Below are 21796 nucleotides of genomic sequence, written 5' to 3' on the forward strand. Positions count from 1 at the left end.
TGCCTTCATCGTCGCTGGGTCAAAATCCCGGAACTCCCTCCCTAACAGCGCTGTGGGAGCACCTTCACCACACGGACTGCAGCGGTTCAAGAAGGCGGCTCACCACCACCTTCTCAAGGGCAACTTGGGATGGGCAATAAATGCCGGCCATACCCACATCCCGAGAATGAATTTTTAAAATTCCCCCACACTCACTCTTGCCGTGTTGGAATCAAGGCACCTCTCACAGGCTCTTTGACTATGGGAGGAACCACGGGTGGCCCAACCACCAACACGCCTGTGGCGGGCGGGCAGTGGGTACGACTCGAGAGTTTAGTTTTTTTTCTTTCACCTACCCCTCCCCTAAGGGACACTGAGGCACAATTGTGGCAACTCTGAACCCTAACCTTTCATAATTTTTGAACCCATGATTAAATCTCCCCTTAACCTCCTCTGCTCCAAGGAGAACAACCCCAGCTTCTCCAGTCTCTCCACATCACTGAAGTCCCTCATCCCCTGGTACCATTCTGTTCAATCTCCCCTTAACCTTCTCTGCTCTAAGGAGAACAACCCCAGCTTCTCCAGTCTCTCCACATCACTGAAGTCCCTCATCCCTGGTACCATTCTGGTCAATCTCCCCTTAACCTTCTCTGCTCCAAGGAGAACAATCCCAGCTTCTCCAGTCTCTCCACATCACTGAAGTCCCTCATCCCCGGTACCATTATGGTCAATCTCCGCTTAACCTTCTCTGCTCTAAGGAGAACAACCCCAGCTTCTCCAGTCTCTCCACATCACTGAAGTCCCTCATCCCCTGGTACCATTCTGGTCAATCTCCCCTTAACCTTCTCTGCTCTAAGGAGAACAATCCCAGCTTCTCCAGTCTCTCCACATCACTGAAGTCCCTCATCCCTGGTACCATTCTGGTCAATCTCCCCTTAACCTTCTCTGCTCTAAGGAGAACAACCCCAGCTTCTCCAGTCTCTCCACATCACTGAAGTCCCTCATCCCTGGTACCATTCTGGTCAATCTCCCCTTAACCTTCTCTGCTCTAAAGAGAACAATCCCAGCTTCTCCAGTCTCTCCACATCGCTGAAGTCCCTCATCACTGGTAGCATTCTGGTCAATCTCCCCTTAACCTTCTCTGCTCTAAGGAGAACAATCCCAGCTTCTCCAGTCTCTCCACATCACTGAAGTCCCTCATCCCTGATACCATTCTGGTCAATCTCCCCTTAACCTTCTCTGCTCCAAGGAGAACAACCCCAGCTTCTCCAGTCTCTCCACATCACTGAAGTCCCTCATCCCTGGTACCATTGTTTTTTGCAGATATTCTGGTGGAAGAGGAACCTTTGCCGTGCGCCTCCTCCGGCCACGGGCGGCAGTGCACCCTGAACGGCACCGAGTGCCGGGGCCGGTGGGAGGGGCCGAACGGGGGCATCACCAACTTTGACAACTTCTTCTTCGCCATGCTGACCGTCTTCCAGTGCATCACCATGGAGGGCTGGACCGACGTCTTGTATTGGGTGAGACCCTCGACCCTCAACCCTTAATCCTTGACCATCGACCCTCGACCCTTGACTCTTGATCCTCGACCCGTTTAGACCCCTCCACCCCACCACAGCCACCATGTCCTCTCCAGGCCCCCAACCCCCATCTCCTTCCTCTCCCTCGGATTCTGAGTCTCGTTGGGACACAGTTTCCACGGGTAACGACCAACCCGCCCCACATTTTCAAGGTCACCTTGAGCATTGTGTGCAGTTTTGTTCGCCTTATCTGAGGAAGGATGTTCTTGCCATGGAAGGAGTTCAGCAAAGATTCACCAGGCTGATACCTGGGATGGCAGGAATGACGTATGAGGAGAGATTGGGTCGATTGGGCTTATACTCGCTGGAGTTTAGAAGAATGAGAGGGGATCTCATTGAAACTTATAAAATTCTGACAGGACTGGACAGACTAGATGCAGGAAGGATGTTCCCGATGGCGGGGGAGTCCAGAACCAGGGGTCACAGTCTAAGGATAAGGGGTAAGCCATTTAGGACAGAGATGAGGAGGAATTTCTTCACCCAGAGAGTGGTGAACCTGTGGAATTCTCTACCACACAAGGCAGTCGAAGCCAATTCAGTAAATATATTCAAGAAGGAGTTGGATATATTTCTTAAGGCTAAAGGGATCAAGGGATATGGGGAGAAAGCAGGGACCGGGTACTGAATTTGGATGACCAGCCATGATCGCATTGAATGGCGGAGCAGGCTCGAGGGGCCGAATGGCCTACTCCTGCTCCTATCTTCTATGTTTCTATGTCATTTAAATAAAAAAGGAAAATGCCCAACAATGGGGTTTATTTCGCGAGGCATACAATTGAAAAGCAGGGAGGTCTTCACGGTAGAAGACACTAAAAGCATCCCAATAATGGATAATCAAGGGGCTATTGGGGTGGGAACTTAAAACAATCACTATCACTAGAGAGAAAGTACTAGGCAAACTAATGGGACTAAAGGTGGACAAGTCCCCTGGACCTGATGGCCTGCACCCTAGGATCTTGAAAGAGGTGGCTGCAGAGATCGTGGATGCATTGGTTGGAATCTACCCAAATTCCCTGGATTCTGGAGAGGTCCCAGCGGACTGGAAAACCGCAAATTTAAGAAAGGAGGGGGACAGAAAGCAGGCAACTTATCGACCAGTTAGCCTAACATCTGTCGTTTGGGAAAATGCTGGAGTCCATCATTAAGGAAGTCAGGAGTGTGATGGAATACTCTGCACTTGCCTGGGTGAGTGCAGCTCCGACAACACTCGAGAAGCTCGACACCATCCAGGACAAAGCAGCCCGCTTGATCGGCACCCCGTCCCACCACCTTAAACATTCACTCCCTCCACCACCGGCGCACCGTGGCTGCAGTGTGGACCATCTACAAAATGCACTGCAGCAACTCGCCAAGGCTTCTTCGGCAGCACCTCCCAAACCCGCCACCTCTTCCGCCTAGAAGGACAAGGGCAGCAGGCGCATGGGAACACCGCCACCTCCAAGTTCCCCTCCAAGTCACACACACCATCCTGACTTGGAAATATATCGGCCGTTCCTTCATCGTCGCTGGGTCAAAATCCTGGAACTCCCTCCCTAACAGCGCTGTGGGAGCACCTTCACCACACGGACTGCAGCGGTTCAAGAAGGAGGCTCACCACCACCTTCTCGAGGGCAATTAGGGATGGGCAATAAATGCTGGGCCTCGCCAGCGACGCCCACATCCCATAAAAACAAATAATTTTTTTTTTAAGTGGTAGCAGGACATTTAGAAAATCATAATATAGTCAAGCAGAGTCAGCATGGTTTTATGAAAGGGAAATCATGTTTGACAAATTTGCTGCCGTTCTTTGAGGATGTAACGAGCAGGGTGGATAAAGGGGAACCAGTAGATGTGGTGTATTTAGATTTCCAGAAGGCATTCGATAAGGTGCCACATAAAAGGTTACTGCACAAGATAAGAGCTCACGGGGTTGGGGGGTAATATATTAGCATGGATAGAGGATTGGCGAACTAACAGAAAACAGAGAGTCGGGATAAATGGGTCATTTTCCGGTTGGCAAACTGTAACTAGTGGGGTGCCGCAGGGATCAGTGCTGGGGCCTCAACTATTTACAATCTATATTAATGACTTGGATGAAGGGACTGAGTGTACTGTAGCTAAATTTGCTGATGATACAAAGACGGGTGGGAAAGCAAGTTGTGTGGAGGTCGCAAAGAATCTCCAAAGGGATATAGACAGGCTAAGTGAGTGGGCAAAACTCTGGCAGGTGGAGTATAATGTGGGAAAATGCGAGGTTATCCACTTTGGTAGGAAAAATAAAAAAGCAAACTATTATTTAAATGGGGAGAGATTACAGAACGCTGCGGTACAGAGGGATCTGGGGGTCCTAGTACATGAATCACAAAAAGTTAGCATGCAGGTACAGCAAGTAATTAGGAAGGTAAATGGAGTGTTGGCCTTTATTGCAAAGGGGATGGAGTATAAAAGTAGGGAAGTCCTGCTACAACTGTACAGGGCGTTGGTGAGACCACACCTGGAGTACTGCGTACAGTTTTGGTCTCCTTATTTAAGGAAGGATATACTTGCATTGGAGGCAGTTCAGAGAAGGTTCACGAGGTTGATTCCTGGGATGAAGGGTTTGTCTTCTGAGGGAAGGTTGAGCAGGTTGGGCCTATACTCATTGGAGTTTAGAAGAATGAGAGGGGGTCTTATTGAAACATACAAGAGGGGGCTCGACAGGGTAGATGCAGAGAGGGTGTTTCCCCTCGTGGGGGAATCTAGAACGAGGGGGCGTAATTTCAGAATAAGGGGACAACCTGTTAAGACGGAGATGAGGAGGAATTTCTTCTCTCAGAGGGTCAAGAATCTTTGGAATTCTCTTCCCCCCGAGAGCGGTGGAGGCTGGGTCACTGAAGGTGGAGATAGACAGATTGTTGAACGATAAGGGAGTCGAGGGTTATGGGGAGTGGGCAGGGAAGTGGAGTGGAGGCCAAGATCAGATCAGCCATGATCTTATTGAATGGCAGAGCAGGCTCGAGGGGCCGAATGGCCGACTCCTGCTCCTATGTCCTTGCTCCTTCCCTTCCTTTTTTCCTTCTCTTCCTTTGCCCCTTCCTTCCCCTCCTGTGCGTGCCTTCCGCCCTCCCGCTGCCGGCGTGGCCCCCCCCGCTAACTCGCTCCGCTCTCTCCTGCTCCGCAGATGCAGGACGCCATAGGCTACGAGCTGCCCTGGGTCTACTTCGTCAGCCTGGTGATCTTCGGCTCGTTCTTTGTGCTCAACCTCGTCTTGGGCGTGCTGAGCGGGTAAGTCGCCCTTTGAGGTAGTGGGAGGGGGTGGTTGGGGGGGGGGGCGGGCGAACAGGAGGCCATTCGAGGAGCTGGGGTTCACTCCACTTCGCCTCCAGGGTCACCTTATCTGAGGAAGGATGTTCTTGCCATGGAGGGAGTGCAGCGAAGATTCACCGGGTGGCGCTGTCCAGGGAGAGTATAAATACTCGGGCACGGGCCCAGCTTGCTCAGGACATTCTTTAACAGGAACTAGTGAAGGACACAACTAGACCTCCATGTTGTAAAACAGTTGATTAAAGCTTTGTTTAACGCTTAGACCAAGTGCCTAGTAGTTTTATTATGTCAGTCTCCTCTTGCGGGACTTTGGTAATTATTATCTGAACGGCAATAGATTGGGAGAAGGGGAAGTGCAACGAGACCTGGGTGTCCTTGTGCACCAGTCGCTGAAGGTAAGCATGCAGGTGCAGCAGGCGGTTAAGAAGGCAAATGGTATGTTGGCCTTCGTAGCGAGAGGATTTGAGTACAGGAACAAGGATGTCTTGCTGCAGTTGTATAAGGCCTTGGTGAGACCACACCTTGAGTATTGTGTGCAGTTTTGGTCGCCTTATCTGAGGAAGGATGTTCTTGCCATGGAGGGAGTGCAGCGAAGATTCACCAGACTGATACCTGGGATGGCAGGAATGACGTATGAGGAGAGATTGGGTCGATTGGGTTTATACTCGCTGGAGTTTAGAAGAATGAGAGGGGATCTCATTGAAACTTATAAAATTCTAACAGGACTAGACAGACTAGATGCAGGAAGGATGTTCCCGATGGCGGGGGAGTCCAGAACCAGGGGTCACAGTCTAAAGATAAGGGGTAAGCCATTTAGGACTGAGATGAGGAGGAATTTCTTCACCCAGAGAGTGGTGAATCTGTGGAATTCTCTACCACAGAAGGCAGTAGAGGCCAATTCATTAAATATATTCAAGAAGGAGTTAGATATATTTCTTAAGGCTAAAGGGATCAAGGGATATGGGGAGAAGGCAGGGACAGGGTACTGAATTTGGATGATCAGCCATGATCTCATTAAATGGCGGAGCAGGCTCGAGGGGCCGAATGGCCTACTCCTGCTCCTATCTTCTATGCTTCTATGTCCCGCTGTCCTCATCGTGTGGCCAAGGCCCTCCCTGATCAACTCCCCCTTTTTTGACGGGGCTCTCTGTCCGCCCACCCCCCTGCCCACCTCAGGATGTCCCAACGTGCTTGACGGCCAGTGAAGTACGGCACAGAGTGGAGGGTGGAAGCTGACTGAGCGATGACGGCCATCCAGGCTCTGCCAGCTGGCCAGCGCCCACACCCCCTGTGCGGAACGGGGCCACGGGGTAGCCCCCGCTCGGAGTGAGCTCTCCTCAGGCCTGAGCCTGGACGGCAGCTGACTGTTCACCGTGGGGGGCGTCGCGGCGCTCGTACCGGATGTGCCGCGAGGAGCGGGGGCGACGGCGGCAGGCTGTTTGACTGTGGTGGCCTCACTGCCCTCACACTGTGCGACGAGGAGCAGGGGCGGCGGAGGCAGGCTACTCGACTGTGGTGGGCCTCACTGCCCTCACACTGTGCGATGAGGAGCGGGGGGCGGCGGCGGCAGGCTATTTGACTGTAGTGGGCCTCACTGCCCTCACACTGTGCGACGAGGAGCAGGGGCGGCGGCGGCAGGCTATTCGACTGTGGTGGGCCTCACCGCCGTCACACTGTGCGACGAGGAGCGGGGGGATGGCGGCAGGCTATTTGACTGTGGTGGGCCTCACTGCTCTCACACTGTGTGACAAGGAGCGGGGGGACGGCGGCAGGCTATTCGACTGTGGTGGGCCTCACTGCCCTCACACTGTGCGATGAGGAGCGGGGGGACGGCGGCAGGCTATTTGACTGTGGTGGGCCTCACTGCTCTCACACTGTGTGACGAGGGCGGGTGGAACGGCGGCAGGCTATTTGACTGTGGTGGACTTCACTGCCCTCACACTGTGCGACGAGGAGCGGGGGGCGACAGCGGCAGGCTTTTTGACTGTGGTGGGCGTCACTGCCCTCACACTGTGCGACGAGGAGCGGGGGGACGGCAGCAGGCTATTTGACTGTGGTGGGCCTCACTGCCCTCACACTGTGCGACGAGGAGCGGGGGGACGGCGGCAGGCTATTCGAATGTGGTGGGCCTCACTGCCCTCACACTGTGTGACAAGGAGCGGGGGGATGGCAGCAGGCTATTCGACTGTGGTGGGCCTCACTGCCCTCACACTGTGCGACGAGGAGCGGGGGGACGGCGGCAGGCTATTCGACTGTGGTGGGCCTCACTGCCCTCACACTGTGCGACGAGGAGTGGGGGGGACGGCGGCAGACTATTCGTCTGTGGTGGGCCTCACTGCCCTCACACTGTGCGACGAGGAGCGGGGGGACGGCGGCAGGCCATTTGACTGTGGTGGGCCTCACTGCCCTCACACTGTGCGACGAGGAGCGGGGGGGACGGCGGCAGGCTATTTGACTGTGGTGGTCCTCACTGCCCTCACACTCTGCAACGAGCAGTGGGGGGATGGCGGCAGGCTATTCGACTGTGGTGGGCCTCACTGCCCTCACACTGTGCGACAAGGAGTGGGGGGAACGGCGGCAGGCTAGTCGACTGTGGTGGGCCTCACTGCCCTCACACTCTGCGACGAGGTGCGGGGGGATCGGCGGCAGGCTATTCGACTGTGGTGAGCCTCATTGCCCTCACACTGTGTGACAAGGAGCGGGGGGATGGCGGCAGGCTATTTGACTGTGGTGGGCGTCACTGCCCTCAAACTGTGCGACGAGGAGCGGGGGCACGGCGGCAGGCTATTCGACTGTGGTGGGCCTCACTGCCCTCACACTGTGCGACGAGGAGCGGGGGGGTGGCGGCAGGCTATTTGACTGTGGTGGTCCTCACTGCCCTCACACTGTGCGACGAGGAGCGGGGTGACGGCGGCAGGCTATTTGACTGCGGTGGTCCTCACTGCCCTCACACTCTGCGACGAGGAGCGGGGGGAGCGGCGGCCGACTATTTGACTGTGGTGTGCCGCACTGCCCTCACACTCTGCAACGAGCAGTGGGGGGATGGCGGCAGGCTATTCGACTGTGGTGGGCCTCACTGCCCTCACACTGTGCGACAAGGAGTGGGGGGAACGGCGGCAGGCTAGTCGACTGTGGTGGGCCTCACTGCCCTCACACTCTGCGACGAGGAGCGGGGGGATCGGCGGCAGGCTGTTCGACTGTGGTGAGCCTCATTGCCCTCACACTGTGTGATGAGGAGCGGGGGGATGGCGGCAGGCTATTTGACTGTGGTGGGCGTCACTGCCCTCGCACTGTGCGACGAGGAGCGGGGGCACGGCGACAGGCTATTCGACTGTGGTGGGCCTCACTGCCGTCACACTGTGCGACGAGGAGCGGGGGGACGGCGGCAGGCTATTTGACTGTGGTGGGCCTCACTGCTCTCACACTGTGTGACGAGGAGCGGGTGGAACTGCGGCAGGCTATTTGACTGTGGTGCTCCTCACTGCCCTCACACTCTGTGACGAGGAGCGGGTTGACGGCGGCAGGCTATTCGACTGTGGTGGGCCTTACTGCCCTCACACTGTGCGACGAGGAGCGGGGGGACGGCGGCAGGCTATTTGACTGTGGTGGGCCTCACTGCCCTCACACTGTGCGACGAGGAGCGGGGGGATGGCGGCAGGCTATTTGATTGTGGTGGTCCTCACTGCCCTCACACTGTGTGACGAGGAGCGGGGGGTACGGCGGCAGGCTATTTGACTGTGGTGGGCCTCACTGCCCTCACACTGCGCGACGAGGAGCGGGGTGGAAGGCGGCCGGCTATTCGTCTGTGATGGGCCTCACTGCCCTCACACTGTGTGACGAGGAGCGGGGGAACGGCAGCAGGCTATTCGACTGTGGTGGGCCTCACTGCCCTCACACTGTGCGACAAGGAGCGGGGGAACGGCGGCAGGCTATTTGACTGTGGTGGGCCTCACTGCCCTCACACTGTGCGACGAGGAGCAGGGGGAAGGCAGCAGGCTATTTGACTGTGGTGGGCCTCACTGCCCTCACACTGTGCGACGAGGATCGGGGGGACGGCGGCAGGCTATTCGGCTGTGGTGGGCCTCACTGCCCTCACACATGCGACGAGGAGCGGGGGGATGGCAGCAGGCTATTCGACTGTGGTGGGCCCCACTGCCCTCACACTGTGCGACGAGGAGCAGGGGGAACGGCGGCAGGCTATTCGACTGTGGTGGGCCTCACTGCCCTCACACTGTGCGACGAGGAGCGGGGGGCCGGCAGCAGGCTATTCGACTGTGGTGGGCCTCACTGCCCTCACAGTGTGCGACGAGGAGCGGGGGGAACGGCGGCAGGCCATTTGACTGTGGTGGGCCTCACTGCCCTCACACTGTGCGACGAGGAGCAGGGGGGAACGACGGCAGGCTATTCGACTGTGGTGGGCCTCACTGCCCTCACACTGTGCGACGAGGAGCAGGGGGAACGGCGGCAGGCTATTCGACTGTCAGGGGCCTGACTGCCCTCACACTGCACGACGAGGAGCCGGGGGGGGGGGCTGACGGCGGCAAGCTATTCAACTGTCGGGGCGTCACACTGGCCGGTTTAAAGATTTTTACTCTCCCTGTGGAATCTCATGCGGGCGGGCAGTGTGTTGCAATGCCGAGGCTGACCGAATCCCATCCCATACCCACCCCTGTCCACCGCCTCCCCACCCCTCTCCACCGCCTCTCCCCCACCCTGCCTCTTGCAGCGAGTTCTCAAAGGAGCGAGAGAAAGCCAAGGCTCGGGGGGACTTCCAGAAGCTTAGAGAGAGGCAGCAGCTGGAGGAGGACCTGAAGGGCTACCTGGACTGGATAACACAGGCTGAGGACATCGAGCCCGAGAACGAGGATGAAGAGCACGAGGAGGGCGGCAGGCGGAACCGTGAGTCGATGGGCGGTGGCGGGGGGTGGTGTGGTTGGGGGTTGGGGGGGCGGGGTGCGACGGCGGGGTGCTGATTGGTTGAAGTACAGATTCGTAGCTCCAGGAAATAACTCACTCCACACACCATCACTATTTGACTGTGGGGCATCCCGGCACTCGCACCAGCGGGGACAGTGGCTGAATATTTGTCTGTGGGGGCGCCATGAATGTGCGATGAGGAGCAAGGATAGTGTCATGTGGCAATTTTTCCCGTGTGAGTCTAGACAATGGCAGACTATTTGACTGTAGGGGCATCACAGCACTGGTGCTTGCACCTCTCAGCTGGCGGGGGTAGGGCAGGGTTGCATCAGATGGCGATGAGGAGCAGGCACGCTGCCCGTGTTGAATAATTTTACTCCTCCCTCACCCCTTGGGGAGCGGAGGCAAACTAAGGCAGTACTGAGGGAGCGCCACACTGTCGGAGGGGCGGTACTGAGGGAGCACCACACTGTCGGAGGGGCGGTACTGAGGGAGCACCACACTGTCGTCGAGGCAGTACTGAGGGAGCGCCGCACTGTCGGAGGGGCGGTACTGAGGGAACGCCGCACTGTCGGATGGCAGTACTGAGGGAGCGCCGCACTGTCGGAGGGGCGGTACTGAGGGAGCGCCGCACTGTCGGAGGGGCAGTACTGAGGGAGCGCCGCACTGTCGGAGGGGCGGTACTGAGGGAGCGCCGCACTGTCGGAGGGGCAGTACTGAGGGAGCACCGCACTGTCGGAGGGGCGGTACTGAGGGAGCGCCGCACTGTCGGAGGGGCGGTACTGAGGGAGCGCCGCACTGTCAGAGGGGCGGTACTGAGGGAGCGCCGCACTGTCGGAGGGGCGGTACTGAGGGAGCGCCGCACTGTCGGAGGGGCGGTACTGAGGGAGCGCCGCACTGTCGGAGGGGCGGTAGTGAGGGAGCGCCGCACTGTCGGAGGGGCGGTACTGAGGGAGCGCCGCACTGTCGGAGGGGCGGTACTGAGGGAGCGCCGCACTGTCGGAGGGGCGGTACTGAGGGAGCGCCGCACTGTCGGAGGGGCGGTACTGAGGGAGCGCCGCACTGTCGGAGGGGCGGTACTGAGGGAGCGCCGCACTGTCGGAGGGGCGGTACTGAGGGAGCGCCGCAGTGTCGGAGGGGCGGTACTGAGGGAGCGCCGCACTGTCGGAGGGGCGGTACTGAGGGAGCGCCGCACTGTCGGAGGGGCGGTACTGAGGGAGCGCCGCACTGTCGGAGGGGCAGTACTGAGGGAGCGCCGCACTGTCGGAGGGGCGGTACTGAGGGAGCGCCGCACTGTCGGAGGGGCGGTACTGAGGGAGCGCCGCACTGTCGGAGGGGCGGTACTGAGGGAGCGCCGCAGTGTCGGAGGGGCGGTACTGAGGGAGCGCCGCACTGTCGGAGGGGCAGTACTGAGGGAGCGCCGCACTGTCGGAGGGGCAGTACTGAGGGAGCGCCGCACTGTCGGAGGGGCAGTACTGAGGGAGCGCCGCACTGTCGGAGGGGCGGTACTGAGGGAGCGCCGCACTGTCGGAGGGGCAGTACTGAGGGAGCGCCGCACTGTCGGAGGGGCGGTACTGAGGGAGCGCCGCAGTGTCGGAGGGGCGGTACTGAGGGAGCGCCGCACTGTCGGAGGGGCGGTACTGAGGGAGCGCCGCACTGTCGGAGGGGCGGTACTGAGGGAGCGCCGCAGTGTCGGAGGGGCGGTACTGAGGGAGCGCCGCACTGTCGGAGGGGCAGTACTGAGGGAGCGCCGCACTGTCGGAGGGGCAGTACTGAGGGAGCGCCGCACTGGCAACCGGGCGGCAGGAGTTGGGGGGATGGGCAGCAACGCTCCCGATTGTCAGGCGCCACAGATGGTGCGGCTTTAAGCGGGGATTAATATTGCAGCCTCCACTGCCGGGGCTTTCAGGCAGCGAGACTGATGTCGGAGCTCAGCTGTCAAGAGGCTTTAACTGAGAAGAAAGATTTTCTCTTTCCCGAAGGAATCGCACAACAATACCACAGGAGGAGGCCATTCGGCCCATCGTGCCTGTGCCGGCTCTGTGAACGAGCTCTCCAATCAGTCCCACTCCCCCCCACTCTTTCCCCACAGCCCGGACATTTTTCCCCTTCAAGTATTTCTCCAATTCGCCCTTTTGAAAGTTACCATTGAATCTGCTCCCACCGCCCTTTCAGGCAGCGCATTCCAGATCACAACAACTCGCTGCGTAAAAAACATTCTCTTCATCTCCCCCTCTGGTTCTTTTACCGATTATCTTCAATCTGTGTCCTCTGGTTACCGACCCTCCTGCCACTGGAAACAGTTTCTCCTTATTTACTCCATCAAAACTCCTCATGATTTTGAACAGCTCTATTAAATCTCCCCTTAACCTTCTCTGCTCCAAGGAGAACAACCCCAGCTTCTCCAGTCTCTCCACATCACTGAAGTCCCTCGTCCCTGGTACAATTCTGGTCAATCTCCCCTTAACCTTCTCTGCTCTAAGGAGAACAATCCCAGCTTCTCCAGTCTCTCCACATCACTGAAGTCCCTCATCCCTGGTACCATTCTGGTCAATCTCCCCTTAACCTTCTCTGCTCTAAGGAGAACAACCCCAGCTTCTCCAGTCTCTCCACATCACTGAAGCCCCTCATCCCTGGAACCATTCTGGTCAATCTCCCCTTAACCTTCTCTGCTCTAAGGAGAACAACCCCAGCTTCTCCAGTCTCTCCACATCACTGAAGTCCCTCATCCCTGGTACCAATCTGGTCAATCTCCCTTTAACCTTCTCTGCTCTAAGGAGAACAACCCCAGCTTCTCCAGTCTCTCCACATCACTGAAGTCCCTCATCCCTGGTACCATTCTGGTCAATCTCCCCTTAACCTTCTCTGCTCTAAGGAGAACAACCCCAGCTTCTCCAGACTCTCCACATCACTGAAGTCCCTCATCCCTGGTATCATTCTGGTCAATCTCCCCTTAACCTTCTCTGCTCTAAGGAGAACAACCCCAGCTTCTCCAGTCTCTCCACATCACTGAAGTCCCTCATCCCTGGTACCATTCTGGTCAATCTCCCCTTAACCTTCTCTGCTCTAAGGAGAACAATCCCAGCTTCTCCAGTCTCTCCACATCACTGAAGTCCCTCATCCCTGGTACCATTCTGGTCAATCTCCCCTTAACCTTCTCTGCTCCAAGGGGAACAATCCCAGCTTCTCCAGTCTCTCCACATCACTGAAGTCCCTCATCACTGGCACCATTCTGGTCAATCTCCCCTTAACCTTCTCTGCTCCAAGGGGAACAACCCCAGCTTCTCCAGTCTCTCCACATCACTGAAGTCTCTCATCCCTGGTACCATTCTGGTCAATCTCCCCTTAACCTTCTCTGCTCCAAGGAGAACAACCCCAGCTTCTCCAGTCTCTCCACATCACTGTAATCCCTCATCCCTGGTACCATTCTGGTCAATCTCCCCTTAACCTTCTCTGCTCCAAGGAGAACAACCCCAGCTTCTCCAGTCTCTCCACATCACTGTAATCCCTCATCCCTGGTACCATTCTGGTCAATCTCATCTGCACCCTCTCCAAGGTCGTGACATCCTTCCTAAAGTGTGGTGCCCAGAATTGGACACAATACTCCAGCTGTGATCTATAAATTCATTCCTGAGATGTGGGTGTCGCTGGCAAGGCTAGCATTTATTGCCCATCCCTAATCACCCTTGAGAAGGTGGTGGTGAGCCGCCTTCTTGAACCGCTGCAGTCCGTGTGGTGAAGGTGCTCCCACAGCGCTGTTAGGGAGGGAGTTCCAGGATTTTGACCCAGTGACGATGAAGGAACGGCCGATATATTTCCAAGTCGGGATGGTGTGTGTGACTCGGAGGGGAACTTGGAGGTGGCGGTGTTCCCGTGCGCCTGCTGCCCTTGTCCTTCTAGGTGGAAGAGGTCGCGGGTTTGGGAGGTGCTGCCGAAGAAGCCTTGGCGAGTTGCTGCAGTGCATCTTGTAGATGGTCCACACTGCAGCCACGGTGCGCCGGTGGTGGAGGGAGTGAATGTTTAAGGTGGTGGACGGGGTATCGATCAAGCGGGCTGCTTTGTCCAGGGTGGTGTCGAGCTTCTCGAGTGTTGTTGGAGCTGCGACTCATCCAGGCAAGTGGAGAGTATTCCATCACACTCCTGACTTGTGCCTTGTAGATGGTGGAAAGGCTATGGGGAGTCAGGAGGTGAGACACTCGCCACAGAATTCCCAGCCTCTGGCCTGCCCTTGTAGCCACAGTATTTATGTGGCTGGTCCAGTTCAGTTTCTGGTCAATGGTGACCCCCAGGATGTTGATGGTGGGGGATTCGGCGATGGTAATGCCGTTAAATGTCAATGGGCGGTGGTTAGACTCTTGTTTGCTGGAGATCGTCATTGCCTGGCACTTGTGTGGCGCGAATGTTACCCACCACTTATCAGTCCAAGCCTGAACGTCGTCCAGGCGGGCACGGACTGCTTCATCTGAGGAGTTGCGAATGGCGCTGAACACTGTGCAGTTCAATTTTGCCAATTATCTTAAAGGAGGGCGTGGAGGAGAATTCCTGTTGATCTGGTAACCAGGACCCCTTCCCCCGCAATCGCCCGGCCTTGTATCACCAGTCCGGCAACGCCTCAAGCTTAAAATCGGAGAGGCGCCGTACAGGCACATGTTCCTCACTGTCCACAAGTCCAGCGAATGATCGGGTGATGTCCCCCGCCCCCCGCCTCCCACGGCCCAATAGCACGTGAGGAACGGTCGGGGTCCGCTGCACCCCAGCCGCGGCCCCTGTACACCCACCCCTCTGAGTTTGTGGGGGGGTGGGGGGCGCAGGGGGAAGAGGAGGAGAATTAGCAGGGACAGGAGTGTCGAACAGGCGCCCTAAGGGTCGTGCAAGGGCCGTGACGGCCCCTAAAGTCGAATAGTCTGCCACTGTCCAGGCGCGCAAGGGTTTAACAGTCTTTCTTCATGGGAGGGCGGGAAGGGGTGAGGGTGGTCTGCGGGGGGTGGTGGGGGGGCATAGACAGAGCCCAGCGAAACACCAGTGTGAAAGGGGAGGGGGTGCAATATTCAGAGAGTGGTGCAAATCCCTGATTTATAGGAACAGGAGGAGGCCATTCAGCCCCTCGAGCCTGTTACATTAGGAACAGTAGGAGACCATTCAGCCCCTCGAGCCTGTTACATTAGGAACAGTAGGAGACCATTCAGCCCCTCGAGCCTGCTCCGTCCTTCAATGAGATCATGGCTGATCTGTGACCTCACTCCATCTCCCCGCCTTTGCCCCGTATCCCTTAATACCTTTGGTTAACAGAAATCTATCAATCTCAGATTTAAAATTAAGAATTGATCTAGCTTCCATTGTCATGTGCGGAAGATTCTACCGCCCTTTGTGTGTCGAAGTGTTTCCTAATTTCACTCCTGAAAGGTCTGGCTCTAATTTTCAGACTCTGCCCCCTAGTCCGAGACTCCCCAACCAGCGGAAATATTCTCTCTCTCTCTGGGTTATAATATCGTGCAAACTTCGGTCAAATCGTCCCTGATTCGGATTCAGCCACCCTCCCGGGAGCGGCGGCGATCTGGGATTGAGGTTGGGAAGCACCAACACTGCCTTCGGAGTGGGGCGGGACGGGATCCCTGGAGGGGAGGAACGGGTTGCTTGAATGGGAAGCGGAGTGGGGCCGGGGAAAAGGGCGAATTCTTCGGAACGCCCGCTTCCCCGTCCCTTGGCTCTTAACATCTGCAGTGAATGATTTCGTCTTCTTCCTTCTGTCCTCTCTCTCTTTCTCGCTCTCTCTCGCTCGCTCGATCTGGGCTCCGGTTCCGGCTCCGCGGCTGCTGTCTTGGGCTCTCTCGTCTCTCTCTCTCTCTCTCTGGGCAAGGCGTCACAATGGCCGATCTGGCCAACAAGAAGCGAGGGAAGCTCGGATGGTTCAGCATCTCCAACGAAACGCACGGTGAGTCCCAACGCCGCCAAGCAGCAAAGGTCAAACCGGTCCTAAACCCACCTTTCAACCCCTCCGCCCCCGCGCCATTCCCTCACTAAACGCCTTTCTTTGTCGCTCGACAGGAAGTCTTCCAGCCAGCGACACGGCGTCAATAAACTCCGAGATGGCTGGCGAGGAGGATCACGCTGGCTGTTGCGCCAAGTGCCTGTGAGTAGGAGTCTGAGTCACGTTAATTAACCAGGAGCCGCACGGTTCTCTACACTGTCCCCATCAGACACTCCCAGGGCAGGTACAGCACGGGTTAGATACAGAGTAAAGCTCCCTCTACACTGCCCCATCAAACACTCCCAGGGCAGGTACAGCACGGGTTAGATACAGAGAAAAGCTCCCTCTACACTGCCCCATCAAACACTCCCAGGGCAGGTACAGCACGGGTTAGATACAGAGTAAAGCTCCTTCTACACTGCCCCATCAAACACTCCCAGGGCAGGTACAGCACGGGTTAGATATAGAGTAAAGCTCCCTCTACACTGTCCCCATCAAACACTCCCAGGGCAGGTACAGCACGGGTTAGATACAGAGTAAAGCTCCCTCTACACTGTCCCCATCAGACACTCCCAGGGCAGGTACAGCACGGGTTAGATACAGAGTAAATCTCCCTCTACACTGTCCCCATCAAACACTCCCAGGGCAGGTACAGCACGGGTTAGATACAGAGTAAAGCTCACTCTACACTGTCCCCATCAAACACTCCCAGGGCAGGTACAGCACGGGTTAGATACAGAGTAATGCTCCCTCTACACTGTCCCATCAAACACTCCCAGGGCAGGTACAGCACGGGTTAGATACAGAGTAAAGCTCCCTCTACACTGTCCCATCAAACACTCCCAGGGCAGGTACAGCACGGGTTAGATACAGAGTAATGCTCCCTCTACACTGTCCCATCAAACACTCGTAGGGCAGGTACAGCACGGGTTAGATACAGAGTAAAGCTCCCTCTACACTGTCCCATCAAACACTCCCAGGGCAGGTACAGCACGGGTTAGATACAGAGTAAAGCTCCCTCTACACTGCCCCATCAAACACTCCCAGGGCAGGTACAGCACGGGTTAGATACAGAGTAAAGCTCCCTCTACACTGTCCCATCAAACTCTCCCAGGGCAGGTACAGCACGGGATAGATACAGAGTAAAGCTCCCTCTACACTGTCCCATCAAATTCTCCCAGGGCAGGTACAGCACTGGTTAGATACAGAGTAAAGCTCCCTCTACACTGTCCCATCAAACACTCCCAGGGCAGGTACAGCACGGTGTTAGATACAGAGTAAAGCTCCCTCTACACTGTCCCATCAAACACTTCCAGGGCAGGTACAGCACGGGTTAGATACAGAGTAAAGCTCCCTCTGCACTGTCCCATCAAACACTCCCAGGGCAGGTACAGCACGGGTTAGATACAGAGTAAAGCTCCCTCTACACTGTCCCATCAAACACTCCCAGGGCAGGTACAGCATGGGTTAGATACAGAGTAAAGCTCCCTCTACACTGTCCCATCAAACACTCCCAGGGCAGGTATAGCACGGGTTAGATACAGAGTAAAGCTCCCTCTACACTGTCCCATCAAACACTCCCAGGGCAGGTACAGCACTGGTTAGATACAGAGTAAAGCTCCCTCTACACTGTCCCCATCAAACACTCCCAGGGCAGGTACAGCACTGGTTAGATACAGAGTAAAGCTCCCTCTACACTGTCCCATCAAACACTCCCAGGGCAGGTACAGCACGGGTTAGATACAGAGAAACGCTCCCTCTGCACTGTCCCATCAAACACTCCCAGGGCAGGTACAGCACGGGTTAGATACAGAGTAAAGCTCCCTCTACACTGTCCCATCAAACACTCCCAGGGCAGGTGCAGCACGGGTTAGACACAGAGTAAAGCTCCCTCTACACTGTCCCCATCAAACACTCCCAGGACAGGTACAGCACGGGTTAGATACAGAGTAAAGCTCCCTCTACACTGTCCCCATCAAACACTCCCAGGGCAGGTACAGCACGGGTTAGATACAGAGTAAAGCTCCCTCTACACTGTCCCCATCAAACACTCCCAGGGCAGGTACAGCCCGGATTAGATACACAGTAAAGCTCCCTCTACACTGTCTCATCAAATACTCCCAGGGCAGGTACAGCACGGGTTAGATACAGAGTAAAGCTCCCTCTACACTGTCCCCATCAAACACTCCCAGGGCAGGTACAGCCCGGATTAGATACACAGTAAAGCTCCCTCTACACTGTCCCCATCAAACACTCCCAGGACAGGTACAGCACGGGTTAGATACAGAGTAAAGCTCCCTCTTCACTGTCCCATCAAACACTCCCAGGGCAGATACAGCAAGGGTTAGATACAGAGTAAAGCTCCCTCTACACTGTCCCATCAAACACTCCCAGGGCAGGTACAGCACGGGTCAGATACAGAGTAAAGCTCCCTCTACACTGACCCATGAAGCACTCCCAGGGCAGGTACAGCATGGGTTCGATACAGAGTAAAGCTCCCTCTACACTGACCCATCAAACACTCCCAGGGCAGGTACAGCACGGGTTAGATAGAGAGTAAAGCTCCCTCTACACTGTCCCATCAAACACTCCCAGGGCAAGTACAGCACGTTTAGATACAGAGTAAAGCTTCCTCTACACTGTCCCCATCAAACACTCCCAGGGCAGTTACAGCACAGGTTAGATACAGAGTAAAGCTCCCTCTACACTGTCCCCATCAAACACTCCCAGGGCAGGTACGGCACGGGTTAGATACAGAGTAAAGCTCCCTCTACACTGTCCCATCAAACACTCCCAGGGCAAGTACAGCACGGAGTTCGATACAGAGTAAAGCTCCCTCTGCACTGTCCCATCAAACACTCCCAGGGCAGGTACAGCACGGCTTAGGTGGCTAATCATTTGCTCAACTGCCCTAATGTCTTCTTCTTTGGCTCGGCCCCGCACTGTCGGAGGGGCGGTACTGAGGGGGCGCCGCACTGTCGGAGGGGCAGTACTGAGGAAGCGCCGCACTGTCGGAGGGGCGGTACTGAGGGAGCGCCGCACTTTCGGAGGGGCGGTACTGAGGGAGCGCCTCACTGTCGGAGGGGCGGTACTGAGGGAGTGCCGCACTGTCGGAGGGGCGGTACTGAGGGAGTGCCGCACTGTTGGAGGGTGCAGTTAAACCCGAGGCCCTGTCTGCCCTCTCAGGTGGATGTAAAAGATCCCACGGCCACTATTGGAAGAAGAGCAGGGGGTAGTTCTCCCCGGTGTCCTGGGGCCAATATTTATCCCTCAACCAACATCACTAAAAAACAGATGATCCGGTCATTTACACATTGCTGTTTGTGGGAGCTTGCTGTGCGCAAATTGACTGCCGCGTTTCCCACATTACAACAGTGGCTCGATTTCGAAAAGTCCTTCATTGGCTGTGAAGCGCTTTGGGACGTCCTGAGGTGGTGTAAGGCGCTGGAGAAATGGGAGTCTTTCTTCCTAGCTGATAAACTTACCTGGTTGTGCAGAATCATTGCGATGATCCTTGCGGTAAAAATCTTAAAACTACTCCCTGCGACTGTCAGTGCACCTCAGTCTAACTGGGGTTAATGCAAGTTGACTTGGATTAGCCATTCATGAAAGAAAGACTTATGAAATAATACTGAGCGGCCTGCGGGTGGCGCTGTCCAGGGAGAGTATAAATACTCGGGCACGGGTCCAGCTTGCGCAGGGACATTCTTCAACAGGAACTAGTGAAGTACACAACTAGACCTCCATGTTGTAAAACAGTTGATTAAAGCTTTGTTTAACGCTTAGACTGAGTGCCTCGTAGTTTTCTTACATCACAGGTTACACATGCTTTGTTTGAGAACTGATATGTTTGTCTCTTTGCCCCATGTGTTTTCTCAAATGCCTTTTTGTCTTATTTTTGCTACAGGGCGAAAGTCTACAATACCCTCATCAGGTGAGTTCCTGTGTCTAAGCTGTTCAGTATTGCCCCTCTCGGAGGGCCACGGGATGCCTGCCCCGACCACCTCAATGGCACGGCCAGGGAGCAGCGGGCACCAAGAGGACCAGCTCCGGGCTTCTGTTGCTCCATTGGTCCTCAGTACCCCCCCCACCGCCCTCGGGCCCGGGAGGTCACCATCCATTGAGCCACGTAGCCAAGTGCTTGTGATATCGACCCCGTACATCCCAGCTACTTTAGCCTTGGCTCAGTGGGCAGCACCCTCGCCTCTTGAGTCAGAAGGTTATGGGTTCAAGTCCCACTCCAGGGACTCGAGCACATAAAGCTAGGCTGACACTCCCGGTGCAGTCCTGAGGGAGTGCCGCACTGTCGGAGGGGCGGTACTGAGGGAGCGCCGCACTGTCGGAGGGGGCGGTACTGAGGGAGCGCCGCACTGTCGTAGGGGCGGTACTGAGGGAGCGCCGCACTGTCGGAGGGACAGTACCGAGGGAGCGCCGCACTGTCGGAGGGGCAGTACTGAGGGAGTGCCGCACTGTCGGAGGGGCGGTACTGAGGGAGCGCCGCACTGTCGGAGGGGCGGTACTGAGGGAGCGCCGCACTGTCGGCGGGGCGGTACTGAGGGAGCGCCGCACTGTCGGAGGGGCGGTACTGAGGGAGCGCCGCACTGTCGGAGGGGGCGGTACTGAGGGAGCGCCGCACTGTCGTAGGGGCGGTACTGAGGGAGCGCCGCACTGTCGGAGGGGCAGTACTGAGGGAGCGCCGCACTGTCGGAGGGGCAGTACTGAGGGAGCGCCGCACTGTCGGAGGGGCGGGTACTGAGGGAGCGCCGCACTGTCGGAGCGGCGGTACTGAGGGAGCGCCGCACTGTCGGCGGGGCGGTACTGAGGGAGCGCCGCACTGTCGGAGGGGCAGTACTGAGGGAGTGCCGCAGTGTCGGAGGGGCAGTACTGAGGGAGCGCCGCACTGTCGGAGGGGCGGTACTGAGGGAGCGCCGCACTGTCGGAGGGGCGGTACTGAGGGAGCGCCGCACTGTCGGAGGGGCGGTACTGAGGGAGTGTCGCACTGTCGGAGGGGCGGTACTGAGGGAGCGCCGCACTGTCGGAGGGGCGGTACTGAGGGAGTGTCGCACTGTCGGAGGGGCGGTACTGAGGGAGCGCCGCACTGTTGGAGGGGCCATCTTTAGGATGAGACGTTAAACCCGAGGCCCCCGTCTGCCCTCTCAGGTGGATGTAAAAGATCCCACGGCCACTATTGGAAGCAGAGCAGGGGGGAGTTCTCCCCGGTGTCCTGGGGCCAACATTTATCCCTCAACCAACATCACTGAAAACAGATGATCCGGTTATTTATCACATTGCCGTTTGTGGGAGCTTGCTGTGCGCAAATTGGCTGCCACGTTTCCCATATTGCAACAGTGACCACACTTCAAAAAAAGTCCTTCATTGGCTGTGAAGCGCTTTGGGACGTCCTGAGGTGGGGAAAGGCGCTGGAGAAATGCGAGTCTTTCTTTCTCTTATGATCCCCGCTACACGCCCCAATTCTCCTTTGCTCGTCGCGGTTACGTCTTCACGCCAGTCGGGTTTTGCCGGTTAGATTTTTCACGCCTGTTGACATGAATCAGCCATTCATGAAACAAAGACTTCTGAAATAATACTGAGCGGCCTGCGGGTGGCGCTGTCCAGGGAGAGTATAAATACTCGGGCACGGGCCCAGCTTGCTCAGGACATTCTTTAACAGGAACTAGTGAAGGACACAACTGGACCTCCATGTTGTAAAACAGTTGATTAAAGCTTTGTTTAACGCTTAGACCAAGTGCCTAGTCGTTGTCTTACGTCACCGGTTCTCCCGTGTTGTTACAGCAAACGGTTGCGCCGCTGGAACCGGTGCTGCCGCCGCAGGTGCCGCGCCGCCGTGAAGTCGGTGACCTTCTACTGGATCGTCCTGCTCCTGGTCTTCCTCAACACCTCGACCATCGCCTCGGAGCACTACAACCAGCCCGAGTGGCTGACGCAGACTCAGGGCGAGTAGCTGGCCTCTCTCTCAACCCTCTTCCCTTTCGTCCTCCTCCCTTCCCACCGTCCAGGGTCCCCAAACACCCCTTCCAGGGTTGAAACAGCGATTCACCTGTACTTCTTG

General features: G+C 56.7%; 1 protein-coding gene across 1 annotated transcript in view; it reads left to right on the forward strand.

Annotated features, from left to right (window-relative positions):
* The window catches only part of LOC147086810 (voltage-dependent L-type calcium channel subunit alpha-1F-like), a 160722-nt gene that overhangs the window by 40901 nt on the left and 98025 nt on the right, over positions 1-21796 (forward strand). The window contains exons 7-13 of the mRNA XM_085978323.1: positions 1303-1499; positions 4699-4802; positions 9568-9740; positions 15616-15690; positions 15804-15888; positions 19634-19660; positions 21520-21680. Coding sequence (XP_085834449.1) covers positions 1303-1499; positions 4699-4802; positions 9568-9740; positions 15616-15690; positions 15804-15888; positions 19634-19660; positions 21520-21680 — 822 coding nt within the window. The remainder of the gene's footprint in view (positions 1-1302; positions 1500-4698; positions 4803-9567; positions 9741-15615; positions 15691-15803; positions 15889-19633; positions 19661-21519; positions 21681-21796) is intronic.

This window comes from Somniosus microcephalus, unplaced genomic scaffold (genome assembly GCF_052327205.1).
Source record: "Somniosus microcephalus isolate GS21.2 unplaced genomic scaffold, FLI_Smic_1.0 unresolved_chr7, whole genome shotgun sequence".
NCBI lineage: Eukaryota > Metazoa > Chordata > Chondrichthyes > Squaliformes > Somniosidae > Somniosus > Somniosus microcephalus.